The 22,756-nt window shown below is 37.1% G+C and overlaps 1 protein-coding gene across 1 annotated transcript in view; it reads right to left on the bottom strand.

Annotated features, from left to right (window-relative positions):
• HUWE1 (HECT, UBA and WWE domain containing E3 ubiquitin protein ligase 1) overlaps positions 1–22,756 on the bottom strand; it is a 1,366,532-nt gene that overhangs the window by 255,121 nt on the left and 1,088,655 nt on the right. Inside the window, exon 45 of the mRNA XM_068226019.1 lies at positions 3,229–3,460. Within this exon, the coding sequence (XP_068082120.1) occupies positions 3,229–3,460 (232 nt within the window). The remainder of the gene's footprint in view (positions 1–3,228; positions 3,461–22,756) is intronic.

The raw sequence follows: 22,756 nt of genomic DNA, 5'->3' as shown, positions 1-22,756 counted from the left end.
CATAGGTCCGAGGCTTGCTTAAAGTGTCCTGAGCTCGGTAAATTCATGAAGCAGGATGCTGCCCTACTTGCATTTTGATGTCCCTTCAAAATTCCTATGTTAAAATGTATATTATCCTTCGGTTACAGCGAGAGCCCTATCACTGACGCATCCGTTATTACGAGCGATTAAGCGCGCGCGATTTTTTCCGTTATAGATATTTATGTACACCAGCCATTATGATGCATGCAATCGATTATCTTCGCATCGTTTCCTCGCTATGTCCACTAGCGAGTTCTCTTGTCGACATTCGAAGGCGATGTCGGAGTCTGTTAGTAATACCCGTCGACTGCTCTTCCATAAAGAAAATTCGAAATGGAAGAGAACATATTTTCTCAGTAAATGCGTAAATAACATGTCTGATAACAGTTCTTAACTCATTAAAAATAAAGGCTGACTAAACGATTGCTTAATTTTAATGCTAAATACTGCAATTAAGTAAAAATGAGATACACCTCGAGATATGGCAGAGTGCATAATTGATTTCACAGGTTAGTTTATATTTTCTCGCGTCTGGTTAAATTAGGGAAAGTTTATTATCATGTAAATTTATAGCGAGAAGGTTTATAATTTCTCTAGTGGCGCTTGAAGTATGTTTTCATCATATGTATAGTACGGTTAAGTTAGGATAAGTGACGCTGTTTGAATAAGGAAAGCGAAACTTTTGCCACAGAATGCGATCGATCATCTATGGTACGGTATAGTTTTCTCATTATGTGCATTTGCGAGCTCTCTCGTCAATATTCGAATGCGATGTTGTAGTCGATCAGTAATACTCAACGACTGCTATTCTCTAAAGAAAATTCGTATGAAATAGAATAACTAGTTTTCGTAATAAATGCGTAAATAAAGTGGCCAATAGCAGTTGTTAACTCGTTAAAAATAACGGCTGAAGTAAACGATCTCTTAAGTTTAATGTTATATACTGAAATTAAGTAAGAATGTGATACACCTCAAGATATGGCAGAGTACATAACTGATTTCAGACGATAGTTCATATTTTCTCGCGTCTAGTTAAATTTCGGAAAGGCTATTCACATGTAAATTTTTAGCGAGGATAACTCATTGCTCTACATGCGTATCAAATATGTTTTCATGACACAGTTAGGTTAGGTGACGCCATTTGAAGAAGAAAACTCTGGAGTGATACCGCATTTCTTCGAATCCAAGATGACTGTTTTCATCCTCAGAATCCTATGCGAAAAATTAAGGGTTGTCTTGCATTCGCGGCCTAACAGTAATGAATACCACTGGCAACCCTCGCGGCATCCACGTTGCTTCTTTTCATCCCCCCACGCACATACAAAATTCGTTGACAATAACCGACCGCTTCTTTATTATACATCGCTAGCTGTGACAACCGGTTGTACAGTGCTTGTGTGTAACTGTCACTGGATCTCGGGAAATAGTTAAGAGAGAATGACATTCTATTGGCCTCTACAAAAACGTTTCTCAAATCTGCAGAATTGCATCAAAACATGCGAGCCTTCGAATTCATAGAAAGGCCACGGCTACACAGTGGCAGAGTTATAATGCGTCTACTGTACCTGACTCTAGTAAAATTAAGTTTTATAGACAGCAAGAATATTTTCGTGATGGATAATCGTAAAGATACGTGGAACAGGTATTGCCGGCAAATTGTGAACGGGTTCTCGTCAATATTATGCCAATTTTAAGTTAGTGGTAATGGTTATTAAACACTTGGAAATATAAAATAATTGTGCAGCCGCAAGAAAATATGGCGTAGGCCTAACTAAGTCAATATTTGGGGTCAGTGCGAAGACAAAGATACAAAAAATGCATTCAGTGGTCCGCAACAAGGACGCATTAAAGAATTCGAAAATGAAATTGTGAGGTATGGGCACGAAAAACGCAAGGGCGGAAAGGCCATACCGTGGCGAAATAAACTCGTTCGTTGCCCTTCAATGTCCGCGATAAGGCCTAGCTATCCGTTGAAGTTGGCCAAACCCGGCAAGCGAGACGTGCGTGTAGCGGTAGCCGGTTATATATGACGCTGAGTAAAAATACCGTAGAAGTTTTTATAGAGGGCAAGAATATTTTCCTGACGGATCGCCGTATTGTAGACGCATGGAATAGGTATTGCTGGCAAATTTTCAACGGGTTCTCTTTGGTATTATGATGCCAATTTTAAGTTAATGATCATTAAACCCGCGGAAATAAAGGATAATTGTGCAGCCGCAAAAAATGCGCCGTAAGGAAAGCCAATGTTCGGTGTCTAAAAATTGTGTAACAAAGGCATTCATCTGATTTTTCAAAGCACTTTTTTTAGCATGATTAAAAATTTTGAAGGAAAGAGTGGGGTTCGTCCTGGATTCGTAGAAATACGAAACTGTATTTTTTTTTTGGAATGAAAATAAACACACTTTCAAGTAGTATCGGATTTCGAAAAATAACAAACAAGTCGTAGTGTGGATATCATCTGCGGAAATGCAAGTTTTGAACAAACTGATTGCCGTTTCATACCAATTTTAATGTGTATGGGGGGTTTTCTGAATTTTATAAAAAATCGGATATAACGACATTTCGTTATAGCGAGTAAATTTTCCGCTGTTGTGAATTCTCGCTATAACGGACTTCTACTGTATTTTGAACTAAGTCTAGCAATTTTCTGCCTCCTGAACTCATAAAGGACAATTTTTTTAGAAATCAACATATTTTTTTCACTATGAGCTATAAATATTATCTGCAAACATCTGGCAATGTTGAACATGTTCCATTCAACACATTATTACAATGTATACAAATAAGTGCTATATGCAAAAAGTAAATCTGCTCCTTATATAGTCCTGGAATTCAGAATTCACTAATTCACTAAGTGTGATTTATTAAGCTTCGATCGCCCAGTGTCAATTTAATGTTACTGGTTTTAACGTTCCACTGACTACTTTTAAGGTTTTCATAGAAGGTGAAGTGCCACAATTTTGTCCCGCAAGAGATCATTCACATGCCAGGAAGTTTGATGATGTGAGGCTAGCACATTTGAGCACCTTCAAATACCCTAGGCCTAGCCAGGATCGGAGCTGCTAGGATGGGCTCATAAAGCTAGCATTCTACAATCTGAGCTATTCATCCCAGCATCCAATATTGAACAATATGTTAATTCCCTATGGCAGATCTCCCTAAATGTTAAAAATCAAAATGTATTGCCCAGGTAAGAAAAATACCTACTGCCTGTCTCAATGATGGAGGAAGATTCTGGAAAAACGCAGCTGCATCAACAGGATCATTTGGATTGGCAGAAGCAGCTGCTTGTCTCTGCTGCTCCAGTCGCTGCTGAGCTAACACTTCTTCCTGAATAGCTGGAGGCAGAGCAGCCAGGAACTCCGGATTTACTTCAGTGACACTGGCTGGGGAAGCATCAGTAGACTGCTGAAGTGCACGCTGACGTAATCGTTGTAGTCTAAGAATAAAAGCATTCATTGTCAATGAGACACAATGAAGTTATATTTTAAACTTGTTACAAGGGATATCATCAGAGACTCACTTAACTTGATGTAAAAATGTAAGAAGAATTAAAACGTTTCTTATAAGGATTAACTTCATCATAAAATATAATCACAATTTTGTTTATTTTAGCAATACATAAACAATTTATTCTTTCTACTACAAGATTCCTTGCAATAACTACAAATATTCAAGCATATGGGAATCTGTTTGGTATATTCCTCGAAATACGAGATGCCTCCAAATAAAATTTAATTTTGTTGGTATGTTTAAGAAATGATCATTCTGACTTAAAAGACCCAAGTCATATTAAGACTACAGAGATCACCGGTGCAATTTCCATAGCTGGCAACTTTTAGAAATCAAACATAGGATTACTTATTAATTCTTGGATTTCATCACAAATATTGCACCACGTTGATCATTAAAATTAAAATGATAAGCTAAGAAAACATAAAAATGGGTACTAGATAATGTACCTAATCATGAAGCAAATGTGATAAACTGATATAATGCAAAAAAAATTCTCCCACCCATGGGTAAATAATGCAAGTATCGATTATTATTATTATTATTATTATTACTTGTGATGTACATACACTTATTAGTACCATTATTAGTTTACGGCTGTGTCGGTGCGATGTAAAGCCCCTAGCAAAAAAAAAAGTTTACGATTGCTTTATTTGTGAGGTTATGTCATGAAACATTTGTTTTGTGTATATATATGAGGCGTCTAGTATCAAAACTGGCCAAGTCACTCAAGGCATATTTTTCAATATGGATGGAAAAACCTGTAGAGACAAAACAATGATGGTCAGAAAATATTTTTTTTTCACAGTTATATCCTTAATGGTTTAATATTTAAGTTCCGCTGTTTTGAGAAATCTAACTCATAATTAACCCATCTTTTTTGTTAATTTAAATTTTGACTTGGCCGTTTTTGTTGCAATTTTCTACAATTTGAGTCTGTTTTTGTAAAACTGTATTCTTTTTAAATTCCAAACGCTTGTGAAAAAAGGCAATTAAATGGAAATAAATTGACATTTTAATTACTTTTATTTATTGCAATTAAAAAAAGCATTTCAGCATAAATGAGATAATAATAAACGAAGAAGAACATCATAAAGCTGAGGAGAATACAAAATAGGATATCTCTCATAAAAGTTTATAGTTTACTTAGATCTTGCACACAGTAAAATAAAATGATCATCAATAATAGTCACTTATGTTAATAGAATCATTATTAAGATAGGTACTGTTCAAACATACTAAGTAATATTGTCGTTGAAAGTCTTCAATTTGCTCTCATTTATAATACATTATCAGGCATTTCTTGTGGACTATTGATGCAGACTTCAGAGACGGTGTTGGAACTCGGCTGACCAATGAAAGCTGTTTCACTTGCTAATATCACAGTTTTATAAAACTGCAGTGCTGGAAGATTTCTGACGCTATATTCCTATTTTTTTTCTTTTTTTTTTTTTTTGCTATTTGCTTTACATCGCACTGACACAGATATGTCTTATGGTGACGATGGGGTAGGGAAGGCCTAGGAATTGGAAGGAAGTGGCCGTGGCCTTAATTAAGGTACAGCCCCGGCATTTGCCTGGTGTGAAAATGGGAAACCACGGAAAACCATCTTCAGGGCTGCCGACAGTGGGGCTCGAACCCACTATCTCCCGATTACTGGATACTTGACGCTATATTATTATTGCTATGGTTTTTAATGTGAGTTAGAACACACACTCACACAAACATGCGTAGTTAGATCATCTTATTTTCTTCTCAAATGTGCTCATTTGAATTCTTTTTTAATCTTGAAAAATGAAACATAGAAACCCATATTTTAAGTTTGACAGTTCTGCGAGGCTAATTTCTGAAAAGACATCAACCTAAAATCAACCTAACTGCTTCAAGAATCGAACGAGAAACTTTGATAATCTGTAGTAAAATAAAATGAAATATTATTCTTACTGCTCTCGTTTTCGTTGCTGTGATTTCCACTGTGACGTATCTCTTGTTCTCTTTCTGGGGGTTTCATTTATTGATGTTTCCATTATGTGGCACAAGGTATGAAAGTAAATTTTTCAGTTCACCACTCGGAACAATATCCACGTTACAGCACACAATAATGACAAAATACGAGCACACCGGAAATAGGATTGCTTTGGCGTCAGTGACGGTAAGAAGCCCGCGAATATGTACATCAGTGTTGCAAACGAACAAAAGACAAAATATTATGACTTCAAAGAATATACATTACAAGGAACGATTTTACCTACTGATATTATCACATTGTTGCTTAATGTAACAACACAAGGTTCCAGACAATAATGCTGCATCATAAAGATTGTCGCTCGTTCCTTGACTTGGCCGGTTTTGAATTCACTGGCTGCATGACTTGGCCAATTCTGTTGCACGACCGAGAATTCAGTGCTCTATAACATGAAGACATGAACGATTTTAATGCATATTCTTGTTTCACCAGATAGTGCTATACTTCTAATTCAAATTGATAACCGTAACTCATTTTCGTAAATTTTGTGACTTGGCCGGTTTTGATGTTAGACGCCTCATATATATATATATATATATATATATATATTGTACCATTACGTTACATTAGCGGCCGTCAATGGAATGGATACAGTGGACAAAGATGGCGGACAATATCTTCAGGTGCAAGTACACTGAGTAGTGATCTAATAAATCGATATCGCCCGGCCGCAAGGGAAAAGAATCTCAAGAGTTAAATAATGATGGACGGAAAAATTTGAAAGAGAACGATTCTTGACTACTTTGTGAAGATAGAGTTACAAGTTGAAGGGAAGTTGCACGGCTTATAGAAAGATTATAAAAAGGATCAACTCAACGTCAAATACGAAAGTATTAGTATATTAACAGAATAGAAGACGATATCTGCAAGAACATAATACGGAAAAAGAGAAAATTTGAAAGAAATATTCGTTACTGTGAGGCCAGAATTCAGAAACGGAAAGGAAGCTTCAGCCGAATTACACGTTGCCGAAATTAGTACCATAGCGGCATAATTTGTTGTTTCCAGGAGGGAGACAATATCTGCTTAAGCAAAAGAAAGAGCAAGGAATAGGCCAAATTAGAGAAATCTATAAATTTAAAGAAAAGAATATTTTCGTCCAACTCGAGTTTCCAAAAACAAATATTGCGAATTGAATTGCCTATTATTCACCAGTATACTATGAATTCTACTATGTATTTGTTCTTTTATGATTGCATGATGACTGGTGACAAGATGGACTCAGCTTAAACAGAAGGGATGTTTGCTCAAGACTGATTAGCTCAAGCCAAGACCCAAGCTGAAGCCGCAGATGACGTAGTCTTCGGATCGCCGTGGTTGCCTACTCCAAGATGCCGTAGTCCAGCAAAGATCCAGTGGCAAAATCCCGTTACGAGATAAGTATTATGAGTTGCATCGTAATGAATTTCAAATCAATTGATGAAAAATATTTATAGGTGTACTGGAGTGCTAGATATATGAGATCAAGTGCCAATGAAAGGATATATGAATATAAATGCCAATTATTAGCCGATGAAATGTGCTATTTTATGCTATATAACTGCAATGCTAATGTGACAATTTTAAGGTTATTTGAAACTAGATCTGACTGAGTATTTGTCCATGTCTTGTGCCAATTAATACGTGTAGACCGTGAAACGTTTAACTAGTTATGGATATATAAATATAAGCGAGATATAAGACGTAACCTAGAACTTCAGGTCAATATGTATACCAATCATGGCCAGTACGATAATAATATGGAAAAGAAGTGTTTGAAATATTACGAAGTTGCAGTGTATAAGAGAATAATCAGCTTATTGAATATTGCGTCGGTAACACAGAGGTTATTTTAGTGGAAGTGAATGATGATATATTTTAATTATGGAGGAATATATATATATATATATATATATATATATATATATATATATATAAAGGAAATGAAGTGTTAATGTGGCATGATATAAGTAGAATGAGGAGATATGTTACTGTTCGTTATTTAAGAATGGGATAGATAACTGAAATGCGAATTCCTGTGTTACATGTTATATTTAGATTTTGGTTAGCACTGCAAGTAAAGAATATAGGCCATGTTGAGTTGAATGCATATCTCGAGCCAAGCAGTAGGTGTTTCATGGTAACTTTCGGAGGAAGATATGGAGAGGTTACGTGTTTGATATGCATTACGTTATATATATTTGGGAATGGAAAGGAATCTCGCACATTTACGTATTTGAAGGTCAGCACGTTAGCGCTTATATGGAGTACGGTTTGCTTTATCGAAATTATGGCACAGCGAAGAAATATTTGGGAGTATGTAGATATTTTGGCACATGAATAGGACTGTATGGCACGATTTTCGCAGATTAGAATGACGTACCGTCAAATCTATGGCACTCCGTTCTAGATTTACTTGGTTTGTGTTGTACATATGGTGATGTACTGATTTAATTTATTCATTTGGGTTATGATAGGAATATTGGTAACTGTATGGGTGTTTTGAACCCATAATTAAACATGCTAATGCTTATCTTGTAACGTGGTGAGTCGCAAACAAGAATCCAAACATGAGTTTAAACATGTGTCCAAGTATTTTTTTTAGTCAAATAGACCGAAAACCAAAATGAAACTTAACTTATGCCCCAAAGAAAATCCCAAACAACATTAAAAGAAAGATATTCCACTCCTCCTTGGTTTAATAAAGTTCTGATCCCTATTTTTCCCCTTATATGAATTTAATCATGGAAGATATGGTGTAATTTGATATTTAACAAATATGTAAGCAAATATGTTGAAGATTTAAAGTTCTTTCAGATATGTTTATCCCGGAAACCAAGCATTTTTGAGAATGATACTTATAATTCCATGATTCTCCTTTCGTTATTGCCAATGAATATATATTATTCAATTTTATTATACATTAGCATGCTAATAAATTAGTAATAGATTTGATTCTGCATTTCTAATTTTTAAATAGGTAGTAGTAGGATAGTATACGGAATTATTGAGTTAGCTTACGCTGAATTTTAGGTGAGGTTCGGATAATTTCTTTTGACATAAGGATATGGTATGAATGTTTTAACGGTCGGCGACTCTTCAACGGAATCCGCGATTTATTTAATGCATATGGGAACAACGAAGCGAATTTTTACCCTGAGAAATGATTATATGCCATATGTTGGAACTTATGTTCATAAGTATTATTCCAGTTTGGAATCTTTGTATGACTTGTGACCCGATGCTTAGAATTTTGTGGCCGGAGCAACATTTAAATATGTGAATACTCAGTTAATACTCCAATAACATAAGACAGAGATGCCGTTAAAGGTCGCAAATCAAATAAAATCATAAGGCATAATATATATATGAGTTTCGTAATTGTAAGAACCTGCATATAATTTATTATTACCTGTATCATACCTGCCAACTTTACAAAACCAAAAATCAGGAGATTTTGATATGAAAATCAGGAAAAAAATCAGGAGAAATCAGGAGATACAATTGGTCAAAACTGCTCATTCTACATATCTTGCGCAATACAGTACTACGATATATTTATAATACTTATTGTCTCAAAGCCCGAATGTTGCTATACAAGGCTACAAGGCTAAAAATTACACATCTCTATTCCCTCACAGAAAGTATGTGAGTGAGATGATCGGTCTCTGACAAGCCTACCGAAAATAGAATGAACTCATGCACTTACATACCATCACTTAGCAAATGCATAGATTAATATATAGCATCAAGCGCCCGTGCGATTATGCGAAACGCAATGCTGTTTGTATCAAATAATTAGCTGATGTACCCTGAGCTTCGCCATGGAATTCTCAGAAAGACTGCCCTTATAGTTTTCCCAACTGAAGTCAACATAGATCATTACAATGCCACCAGTATGAATGTCTTGATTACGAGAAATGCTGTCGTATGATATCTTCGATCAAATGGAAACAGCACATTTTCTCACTTTTAGCGAAAAGTACTACGGTATGAATAATAGTTAACATCACCTTTTCAATACTTATCTTTCCTTATATTTAGGAAATAAATCTTACAACGCCTGCCTGTTGTAATGTTTATTTCCTAAATACAAGGAAATATAAGTATTGGAAAGGTGGTGTTAACTATTATTCTTGTTTTAATGTTCATATCTGATGTCCAATGCGGTCTACAATGAGATTTATTACTTGTAAAGTACTACGGTGTCGATCTAACAGGTCAAAGTTTCAGAGCTTGAATGACCAGGCTGCAGACAAACGCGAACACTCCTGTGTAATTATTCCATTTAAGTGTGCACACTGCTCGTTCTAATCACTGCTTCCGAGTAGGGATCGAAAAGCTGGAATACTATGATTATCCAGTGTGTTACGTACCAGCAGTATCAGAAAATTTATGAACCAGAGGAATGGCATACTAAAGAAGAGAGAGATCTAACTCTCCACTCCCCAGCTACTTCCTGCCAATATTCAGGCAGGCTGTTATACTCTATACACAGCAGTAATCCCATCTATCGGAGATAAATGGCAGCAGAATAAACAAAGCACATCACAACAAATAATGGTCAATGTAATGTTCTTATTGATCAATTTTATGAGCTTTCTATTTTGGAGGCCTTCACATTTAGTTTTCTTCCGAATCTGTGATATTAGAGGATGTAATGTAAAGTGAGTCGTCCTTTCTTTCATGACTCCCTCTTGTGTTATTATTCAAGCAATCGTCCCTTCATGACTTTTTTCTCATTAATGTGTAACATATTTTTCATTGTAATCCATGTATGAATAGATAATGTTTCAGACATTTGACCTCAAGGTTACCTACAGGCTGATGCCCTTAACAAAGGGCGAAACATGTCCCTGAGAAGTGTATACAGTATTATGGAGATTTCATCCACGAAGCACGTGGCTTGTACGGAATAGGTGGTGATAATAGAATAAATTATTTTTGTGATAATTTGCTGAAGTCAGTTTCAATACGGATCAATCATGGAAACTGTCTCTTGCAAAACTGAATAAGACATAAATAATCGGAAATTGTATTCTCTATAACTTTTGTTATGTAGTACTTTTCAATATGACCAGTAAGACAGGTATTTAAAAATTAAATTTTTGGCACCTTCCCCTAAACAGAGTGAATAAAATTATTTGTAGTGTAGACTGTAGTTCCATATTCCCCGACTTTACATAAAATTCTGTTCACACATTTTCTCGTACATCGGCGCTGATATGGACTTAGGAAAAAAAAATCCAAATTCATGAATATCTCTCTATAGCCAGTACAGTAAAAATGTATAAGACATAATTGATAGGAAATTTAATAATATATAACTTTAATTATGCAGTATTTATCGATATGGCCAATAACAACATACATATTTGAGAAATACATTTTAGGCCTTCCCCTAAACTACCATTTCACTCAGCGTGAATAAAATTATGTATGGCCTAGACTGTACCGACTTATTCCCCGACGTTATATACCAAGTTTCATTAAATTCTCTTCAGCCGTTTTCTCGTGATGAGCGTGCGTACATACATACATACATACAGAAATTACGGAAAATTAAAACGTGCATTTCCCCTTGTTACTATGGTCACGACCGGTACGGAAATATCTTTCTTTTTAAATTCTGAGCAATGTACAGACAAAACTCTTATTTTATTTATATTGAGATAAATTAAAATTAGTCAAAATTGTCTCCAAATGGCTCCTAAAATCTCTAGAAAAGTCAGTAGTCGTTATCATTGAAATTCTGTCACTAAGTTACTAAGTAAGACCAAATACAGTACTGAAATACAGTACTGTATTTGGTAAGACTCAATATCTAGCGACTAGTCTCTGGAATTGACCAAAGAGAATGGAATCGACTAGACTGATGCGAACGAACACGAACAGAGTACGCGAGAACAAGAGATTGACAATCGATATACAGGTTTCAATAAACATCGCACATTCGCGCACATTTCTCGCATTAATAAATGTCGATATTTCATTTGAAAGCGGCCCCAATGAGCGAAGGACTTCCGGCCACTGGCGTAAAAAATCGAAATGGCGGGTTGTGAAAACAAATGTTTGAAGTTCACCACAAAAAAAAAAAAAACTAAAATCGGGAGAAATAATAGAATAATCGGGAGGCAGAAAAACTCTCGAAAATCGGCAGTCTCCCGCCTAAATCGGGAAAGTTGGCAGGTATGCTGTATATATGATTTGAAATCCACTCCGTGAAACACACTGTAACATCCAGAATGGCACTCTGTGACGAGAACTCAGTAGAACATTCTGTACATTATATCTGGGACTTAAGTACTCTAGAATTTTTTTTTTGCTATTGCCTTTACGTTGCACCGACACAGATACGTCTTATGGCGACAAAGGGACAGTAAAGCAATAGGACTGAGAAGGAAGTGGCCGTAATTAAGGTACAGCCCCAGCATTTGCCTGGTGTGAAAATAGGAAACCACGGAAACCAACTGCAGGGCTGCGGATAGTGGGGTTTGAACCCAGTATCTCCCGAATACTGGATACTGGCCGCACTTAAGCGACTGCAGCTATCGAGCTCGGTACTCTAGAATTTACAAGAAAATGTATCTTACTAGAAGCCTGGCCAGGCATATATAAAAAGAGGTAGTCTTGATGATAGAGGTGAGTTATTACTTAGTTGGAGTTACAGTTTAACAGGAGTATACTTGTCACCACATGTTATGACATGCTTGTAAGCAGTCAATTGTTTAAGGATTGCGATCATCGTGTTTTTAGTGATAGGCATTTCTTAAAGATGGCGGTTTGTTGATGTGCGTATTTTGTTTGTGACAACAGCTGATTAGGTTGAGTGTATGTTTAAGTGAAGTTAAGGTGAAATATATAAGTGTACCAACTGACAGCATTTTGTGTGTTTCTTTGTCAATACATCAATCACTCTCATTTATGACAAATACATACAAATAATAATATTTATATCACATCGACATACCAACAAAACGCACAATAGATTCCTTTTTAAGACTGTAAAATGAATGGAAATTTAATTTTATAGGTATCGCTGAACACCTGGAGATAAGGTTTTTTTTTTTGCCATAGCGTGAATAGAAAATACCAGAAAATGTCACCGACACAGCTCCCTGAAATATATTAAACTCATTAAAATTATGAAGTAAGAATGAACGCAAATGCACTGAAATATGCAAAACTACCACATAGAAAATAGATCAATATGTCTCAAACACTATTAACATAAGACTTTGAAAGAGAAAAAGCACAGAACTGCAAGAACAACCACGTGACCTACAACTCCAACAAAATTACGCACAGAAACCATGTTAACAGTGCACGAAACACACAATAACAAACTCATTCTTTCGTCCCGATTAACTGAGTCGCTAGCGTGCGCTAGCCTCTCTTGCTTGTAGGACAATTGCCATCCCAAATCCCCAGCTGTACAGCATACCTGCTGCTGTAGCGAGCAGGAAACACAATACACGAAGGGGACTAACGATACACTTGCGAAATAAAGCTTCAAATAAATACGCTTGGAAATGAGGTTGCATAAATTACACAAGCACATAATAATTTATCCTTTATCCTTGGGGAAGAGTACTGACCATAGTGGAGGTTGTATTGGTCAAAAATAGGAAGAATTAAAAACAAATAGGAAAATCAGAAGACGAGTTAAAAAACAGAAAGTTTCCGGGCAAATAGAAAGGGTTGGCAGGTATGTATTTCCCTCTCTGTATTTATGTACACAGTCGCTCAAAAGAGCTCATGGTATAGCACAAGTCCATGCAGGCACTTCTGTGCATGCACAAATTCATCGAGTACACATTCCTGAAAATAGTTTGGCTGTATGGCTACCATTATTCAATTATCAAGCCAATGGACTGATGGAATATAAGGTATTCAAGTTCACACTAGCTCTTATTAATACAGTAAATGATGAAATACACATGTCGCTCGTAATTAGGATTTCCATCCAAGGTCACTAGTATGATACATAGCAGGCAGTACCAGTGCAAAGTCGCAAAGTTGGTTGAGGCAAAGGGAGATATAGACACAGACATATCCAAACATTCCGAGTTTGATTCCCTTCCAAGGTACCCCCCCCCCTTTTTTTTTTCTTCTGTGCATTTTAAACATAGGTTTTGCCACTCAACTCATAGATGCCGTTGCTATTTAAATAGCCTACAGTTAATGAACGAATTAATTAATTAAAGTCATTCTTTTGTGTTTGTTATGAAACATGAACAGATTTCTTTCCATTCTTGCAACGTCCAGTCTGATCGCTGGTCCCATACTGTGTGTACAAACGTCATTCCTATAACGGCAGAGCTTGAGGACTATAGGTGTGCAGTGTTGGTGCTGGTGAAAGCTGGTTTTGTGTGTGTGTGTGTGTGTGTGTGTGGGGGGGGGGGGGAAAGGAAAGAGAAGGCCTTCCTGCTTCTGCTGCTATGTAATGGGCCAAGTTTTATTGGGAACATGTTCAAGAAGCAAAGGGGCATTTTACAGGCTGCCCACGCATCTTTAACAGAAAGCATGATGAGGTCTTTCTGGCAGCGCTAGAGGAGAACCACTCCCTCTCGGCTGTTTCAGCGAGGACTTCATTTTTCTTTCCTGGTACGGTAAAGACTGCACGTAACCGAATTAGGGATGTGAGACTCCTGAATTATGTCACCGCTGAGAAGGTCCACTTCGAGGACCAAGTAACTAACCACCTAACATATGCCATGAGAATGCTGAACTTCGTGTTGGAAGATGTAGTTTTCAGCCAGCAGCAGCAAATTGTTGAGGCCTGTAATAAAGAAGTTCCTAGAAGCTGGAACCTTACTATAAGCCCATTCGTTGCAAGTGAAAGTAAGCAGTACGAGATGGTCCGTAGTTCTGTGACTAGTCATTCATCAGGAGTGAGTCTGTCAGACGTCAACATGGAGTTGAACAAGGTTTGCTATTATGAACTGTCCTAGAGCGACAATGTGCTGTAAGAAACCATGTGGAGAATAGAGTTTAAAGTGCTGTTGTTCATGTATGTTACAATTGTGAATAAAAACTGTGTCAAGTGGAAACTTCCAACATGAGTGAACCTGCAAATATCTGAAATAGTAGCTCAATAAATTTAGCGGATAGTAAAACACCCTACCTCCCCGTGTAGTAATTTTAGTTTTGAAAGACCCTGATAAAACACCTAAATATAATAGTCTGCCAAGTCTATTGAAATGTATACATTAACCATGCCAACAGGCAGGATGTACAGGTATCCAGATTAGAACAGAATTCTTCTGATTTTATTGGTGAAAACTAGACTCCTGATTAAAGCCAGTCAGGATCAGTAAAAATCGTACTCATCTCAAAGTAAACAATATTTCATGAATTTAGTCTCTACTCTGTCTGTTAGAAGAAAGTTTTACATTATTTAGACTACTGTAATAGTCCATTAGGCCAGAAGATAGTCGTAAATGCAACCCAGTCTATGACACAATGAAAAATATTATTGCAATACTGTACTCCCCCGAGTTCTACAGCAGTGAGTATTCCAGTCACGAGCGAGTCGAAGCTTTCTATCTCCCACTCAATGGCAGATCAGTAACGTTATTATAACCAATCATTCCTCAGCTATATTTATATTGTCAGAACCCAAGACAGGAGACAGGATGATGGACTAACAAACATGTTGTAATCCATACCAGAAGAAATCCCCCTGGCGCAACAGCCTTGAAGCGCCATGGCCTATCAAGTGACTGCTGCTCAGCCCTAAGGCCTGCAGATTACGAGGTGTCATGACTAATCTTTTCAGCCGTTACTGTTGGCTTTCAAGACCAGGGCTGCTATATCGCCATGAGATAGCCCCTCAGTCATAACCATGTAAGCTGAATGGACCTCAAACAAGCCCTCCGATCCGGGTAAAAAATACTGCCTGGCCGGGAATCAAACCTGTGGCGAAGTGAAATGAAATGGAGTATGGCTTTTAGTGCCAGGAGTGTCCGAGCACATGTTCGACTCGCCAGGTGCAGGTCTTTTGACTTGACGCCCGTTTTAGAATCATCGTCCACCCGAGATCCTTTTTCAGCATAACAAAGACATGATAATCGCATGCTGCTAAATCTGGACTGTAAGGAGGATGTTGCCATACCTCCCACTTGAATCGCTGCAGCATTTCGGACATTTGGCTGTTGAGTTATCATGCAACAAAATCACACCAGCACTTAATTTTCCCTGCCGCTTTTCTGTAACTGCCTTACGCAACCGGTTCAATGTTTGATAATATGAAGCTGAGTCTATTGTCATGCCTTTCGGCATAAATTCCACATGCACCACACCGTCCATGGCAAAGAACACTGTTTATCCAATAATCCCAATTTTATCATAAAAAGTACATGTAAGTTTTTGTTTGGTATAAATCAAATCATAAATCTTCCCGGATAAAGTAGCATTGAGCATTTAATATACAAGATGGGAATTAAACAACCATAATTGCGAAGCAGATTCAGTAGTCTGCTACTATTAGTTCACAAATTGTACAAAGCAGAACCAGACACAACCTCAAGCAAAGAATTTCAACTGCTCTACATACGAGGCTGCTCCTTGAAGCTGCTTCAAAGAAAAAATCAGTTTATCCCATCCCTATTTGGAAGGCGAAGCTTCTGCTATGCATACACCAACTGGGAATAACAGAGACACACTCCAGAAACCATTTGTGAATAGATTCTCACTGTTTGGACTCTACATAGTTTTTAAAAGTTCAAAAAAAGACTGGATCTCGAATGCTTTTGATGGCAGTGAAGATGGAATCATGTGAAATGATGACACGTCAGTAGCAAGGAAGTTGGTGGCACAAGACGATAATTCAAATGAAAGCAGTGATCAGGTTTACTGTGTGCTAGGCCTACTGCTCAACTGACAGAGACAAATGACTGCCCATTAAGTTCCTTTGTATTAATATTGCATAACACAATACTTTCATCCCTTTTCTCTATGGGGTCGAGGATGAAGCGAGATGAAACTTCGTCATACGTTATGAATTTCATTATGGTCCGTATTGACAATTGATCACTATCAAAGGGTAGAGATGGGTCCACCTATTCAATACCATTAATTTGTGTACTGTCTTATACAACTGGGACTAGTTTACATACAATGTACACTGGGTCATCTTCAGCCACGATTCAATTTGAAAAATATATGCTCACATACAACACATAATAAATTAAACAATCTGGTATGTCTCAAGTTACAATCCAAATTTTAAAACACTGACGAAGTTTGAACAACACATCCAAAATTGAAATCAAATGACACTTCAAAACGGCTGCTGTTGGTGCCGAACTATGCCGTCGCTCCTACAGCAACCAAATGTTTCCAAGTTGATCTGGGAGTTAGCATTCCCCATCTGCATAGACGAGCCACTTAGTTTATAAATTGAAGTAGGGAGATCAAAAACCCACTAAATCCAATTTTTGGCAAAAGTGAGTTATGGGCAGGATGGGGCTTCTTAGTGTGTTCCGCATCAATGGAAGGCAAGAACGCCGTAATTCTGTCATTCATCTGCATACAGGAGGTGCTTTTAAAATCCACGGGAAGCAAAACACCTCTTATTCCATGAAATTAGTGTGTTTTTGCATTCCATGCTTTATTTACAGGTAGATGGATATGATGTTGTACAGGTTAAACAAACTATGATATATGACTACACTCAACATTTCTCTAAAATATTCAAGGGAAACCCAAGTACTAAAGAAACTAACCATAGTCCAATCGAGAAATTCCTCATAACCGAAAGTAAGGTGATACGATATTCAGCATCCCACAAAAATGAAATCCATCTGAGTAAAACTATGAAAGGTACAATATGGAGTCTATTTAACATCCAGAGACCTAATACAACTGCGTCTTTTCCCACTCAACAAAAATACAACTCACCCTTGTCACTGAAAAGAGAAAAGCAAAAGGACTTGCAAAATTTAATGAAGTTCATTTCTGAGGAAAGTAGGATGTATTACAAAACACTGTTTGCCGCCAGTAATAACGCTGTTTCACAGACTGAACAAGAGAGTGAAAGTGAAACAGAATACCTGTAATGAAAGTCTTAAGCTCATTTGTTGTTTTATTTATGTATTTTAGTATAATTTAGATTCAAGTATTTAATAGATTTCACGCTCACGCTGTACCTTTGAAATGTAAAAATATAACAGTGCTAATTTCATAATCTATCGTCTCATAGGGTAGTTATGACATACTGGTACGTTTTCTGTCACATTTTTTATATTTTCATTATTTCATACACTCCGGAGGTCAAAAAAACCCTAACTCCACCACTATTTAATTCTAATTACAGCATTAAATAATATCAACACTTAGGTTATGAAGCATTTAATTGATAAAGAATATACTTTTACTTAACATTAGCACATAAACACATTAGATTTAAAACCAGTGAAAGGAATAATCGGTTTTTTCTCTCTCCTGTAAAATTAGGTTTACTGGAGTTAGTGGGTTTTTGATTTCCCTGCTTCAATTATGTTTTGTACAATAGTAATATGGGTAATGGTTTGTTGAAGGGGAACATTCATAACTTGAATAGGTACTCCTTTTCGTCAGATGTAGTGATCTACTATTTAATTTTGTTTTGAAGTGAATGTCCGAAAAGAAAATACTTGAAATAAATTATTGAGAAACGAAGGGGAACTAAAGGATTGAGATTAATATACAGCTGTACGAGACGCACCTCTACGTTCTCCGTAAATTATGTGCATTTGCTATGGACACCAACACCAGATTGACTGTTGAGCGGGAGCAGGAGTATAGCTTATAATGGCATTTTATATAGGACACTATACAAGTTAATGGTATTGAATAAGTGGACCCTACTCTACCGTTCGATAATGAATCTTTGTAGCAACTTTTTACAACCGGATGCCCTTCCTGATTTCAACCTCATCAGAGGAGTTAATTAGATGAAACGAATGAGGTGATATAAGAGTAACTAAAACTGACTACATTTACTTTATATAGTGACCGTATCGTCACTATGAATATTTATTAGGAAATTAATATTTGGGGAGTGTATATGCTTGGAGCTTCTTTGTCAAGACAGGTGCGCAGTTTCATCATATTGCGGTAACATCTTCGCCAGCTTGGCGCCTAACTCACGTGGATTGTGGCTTATAAAATCCCCAAAGTGAGCGTGCATGACGAGGGAAGACAAGGAGGAAAAATAGTTTTTGCTGTCTCCACCCCTAAAACAAATGCCGACTCACAGTAGAACCAATGTGAGGTGGTGATTTTAGAAGTACCTTTGGGAAAATAACGCTTAAACATGAGGTACTCATCGAAGTAACAGCAAGAACATTTGGTCATTGGCAAAATTATAAAATAACATAACATAATATTATTTATGAAATTACGCATCAAAGGAATTAAGTAAGCTACTGGAGCATCATGACACTAGCTATGAAGCAGACAGCCAATAGGGGTTCCCTGATGGACCCTTAATTTAGACGACTGAATTATTATAATTCCACTGATCGTTTTGCGTTCCGCATTACATCAAGTAGTAGTATTTGGCGGGCCACACAATCTGACCCATCGCTGACTTCCATAAAATTAGTGGATCTGGAGATCTCAAAGTTGTAGTGGGGACAGTACCTCTGTCCAACCCCCACTCCATGTGAGACCATATATGCTTGCACTTCTCAGGGTGGTTAGTTAAGTCTACAGGCAAGCTATGAGGTGACCAGACGGTCGGTTTGTGGTCGGACTCTCCTGTGTCTTTGTGAAGAAACTGTGGATCTAAATGGGAATGCAAAGATAGTGTAACTTCCTGTGTGTATCGTCAGTGGAAAACTGAATTTTAGAGACATTGCTGTATGTATGACAGATCAGTCGCGACGAGCTGCGCAATTACGTGACTAAGCCGTACGTTCGCACTGCGAAACTGTGACGGGGTGAAGTGCCGAATGTTGGATGAAGAAAATTGTTCTTTGATTAATCGCTCGTAGTAGAGAGAGACATCGTGGTGTGTGCATGGGTAAACTGTAAAATTATACAAACAGACATACGAGACAGGGTTTTAAAACATAAGAACCCAATGTCACGTTATTTTCAGGTTTTTTTGTTGTTTTAAATATTACAGTGTCAAAACAGTGATTTTGTATTAGTTTGGTCTGATTGATGTAACCTTGTTGGTACCGGAATCAGATTAACAAATCTGCAATTTTCATTCTGCGGAAGATCGCAATCATAACTATATAAGGAAAACTTTGACTGTGACGTGTGGATAAGGAATATTTGTAAAACGTGGTGTGAATAGCATCTTTCCAATGTTCAAGAATTCAAGACCGTAGATACATCAAGAGTCATCGAGGGACGTTTTGAACCCGTGATCCTTCAACGCGGAGCCATGGACTAAACTCACCAGGCTGGTCCCTTGAGGACTTGGACGATGGAGGACTTCTAATGGCTGTTGAGTACCAGTTATGACTTTGTAATGCTAATATTCCCTTTGTTAATAGATAGTGAATTTAAGGATAGGGTTAGTATCATTTTATCAATATTAAATTATCAGATTTGTTTGCTTAGAGTAGTCAGTAGGGTTTTTTGTTTATTTTTAAATCTTACTTACTTGAGGTTATTTGGAAAGGGAAGAAGTTAGGGTAATTGCATGAATTTTAGCCTATTTAACTTAATTGCATGAACATGTACTGGGGACATTTGTGATCAAGAGTGCTGATAGGAAAGGTGGAGAAAAATTTATTTAATTTGATGAGTTAATGTAGTCGTTTTCCTCTGAATTAATTACTCAATATGAAATAGGATAATTTGATGGTAGGATCTTCCCTATTGCCTGTTGACAATATTTTAAATGTGCAGATAGTAATAGCACTCTTTTTATAATAGAAAGTTGTAGAGTTTATTGCATGTTAGGTTAAGAAGTGGCTGTATGACCTGTGTGTGAAGAGTTCGTCATGCCCGGGGTTTGAAAAAACTACCCTCCTAACACTAGCTAGGCCGCTGTGTAATTTTTTCGTTTGTATTTTTATTGGTAATTACGTTAATTTATTCGGTTTGATATTAAGTGCCGATTTACTGAAGGTAGATTCACTTCATTTTAAATATACAGTCTTATATCTCTGTTTGAGGATATGGTAAAGGTTAGCCTGTGATATGGGGAAACCATGTTAACTATGAGGGGTATGAAACTGTGCCTGAACTCTGGCCTTCTGCGAGGTTGAATATACTGAAATGATATAGCGGCATGATATTGAGAAATATTTATAGGATATAATGAATGCCTAAGCTGATTTTAGCATATAATAAGTGCATCAGTGTTATTGCATTAAAATAATGAGCTGCTGACGATGCATTGAGTATGCATTTATTTGTGGAGAAGTTTCTTTCAAAGAGGTTTTTGTCCCATGGCGTGAGCACTGTCCAAGCAGATTTATGACGGTCTACCCGAGGGTGAGGAGTGTTTAAAAGGGAAGACAGGCGACCCGTGGTCTCTATACTGGCTGTTGGAGAAGTGAAGGTTTTTTCAGACACAACATTCATCTTTAGTAGTCGATTATTTTAAATGGGTTTCCACATTTGTAACAAGTTATGATAAAAATAATATTGGAATATTTAATTGTTACCCTTAAAAACGCAGTAGTTAGGGATTTGTTTTACAGGGTCCCAAGTGTTGTCAAAACCGAGGCCACCACTTCGAACCTTGCAGGCACAATGAGGACCGTTAGTCACACAGCAACGTGTAAATAACAATGAAGCCAATGTATGTGTTATATGTTTTCTCTTCCAGGTTGTAGAAGTGTTTGAATATGATGTTTTGATAATCATTGTTTTATTGAGGCTAGATTTCATGAGAATCCATTGGTAGTTTATTTCAAGTAAAGGGGTTGAGACCCTTATGACATGTACAGTAGGTTCATCAAATGTGGCGATTCGTTTCCACCAGAGTTCTGTTTACTTTTCTTATTCCTGGGATTATGTTGTGATTATGTGGAATTTGTTTATTGCTTTCTTTTAATTTATATTTTACATAATAATTCATTCGTACTACATTTAAATTAGGCAGCCACTCTAAGACTAATCTCAGAGTAAATCAGTGTTTTGAATATGTAAATTGGGAGTCTTCCCACGGGAATATCATGCATTCACAAGGTCGTAACTTATCACTGTAAATAGTCAAATGTTTTATTATGATAAAGTTTAGAAGGGTAAAAAATTTTTTTTTTGGTGTCTTATTCAACAGCCAGATTGAAATGTAGGGTTGATCCACAACAAAACCAGTTATACAAAGTTAAAGTTTAGTAAGGTAATTCAACCTTCCTCAAATTATTTGAATCGAGTGAAGGAACACTCATGTGCTTAATTAAAATATGCCGGGCTGAGTGGCTCAGACGGTTGAGGCGCTGGCCTTCTGACCGCAACGTGGCAGGTTCGATCTTGGCTCAGTCCGGTGGTATTTGAAGTTGCTCAAATACGCCATCCTCGTGTCGGTAGATTTACTGGCACGTAAAAGAACTCCTGTGGGACTAAATTCCGGCACCTCGGCGTCTCCGAAAACCGTAAAAGAGTAGTTAGCGGGACGTAAAACAAACAGCGTTATTATTTATTTAATTAAAATATGTATGGATTGTTTAGTCAGTAAGTGAAATTTGACACCGTAATTTCAATAATCCACAGAGACACTTGTGAAGATGTGGACTGAAAGTTTACTTAATTGACAGCATGGAATTGATTTCCCATTGCTTTATTGAGTGTCAAATATATTTATGGAAATTAACAAATTTAATCATCAAGATTGTAGAGTGTAAAGTATGTTTCAACGAGAGCTAATTAAACCTTTAGAAAAATTTATTTGTGCCTATCTTTGCCGCTAATAGCATCCTTATCTCTTCCGTCCATTATATGCCTATAAGTTAGATTTAAGTTGGTTGTAATTCGTAGCTGTGGATGCACCATGGCCACGATAGGCTCGTGCTCACATCTCGGAACGGAAGGGTACCGGTTGACCTCGCTATGTCATAAGGGCAGTTGTCATCTCATGTGTTCGGATTAGTCATTTCAATCCAAATGAGGCGGCATTTGTCACTAGACAGAAAAGGTCCCTTGACTGTTAATTTCTGTGGCCCGTGGTCCCATGTGTTCATGACTCGGTCAGGGTAAATTTGTGTCGTCACATGGTCCTATGAGATATGGGGGTTAATGGAAAAGTCCCAATATGTAGGCCCA

Source organism: Anabrus simplex, chromosome 2 (genome assembly GCF_040414725.1).
Source record: "Anabrus simplex isolate iqAnaSimp1 chromosome 2, ASM4041472v1, whole genome shotgun sequence".
Lineage (NCBI taxonomy): Eukaryota > Metazoa > Arthropoda > Insecta > Orthoptera > Tettigoniidae > Anabrus > Anabrus simplex.
The sequence above is the reverse complement of the archived record's forward strand: the minus strand, read 5'-3'. Positions and strand labels throughout refer to the sequence as shown.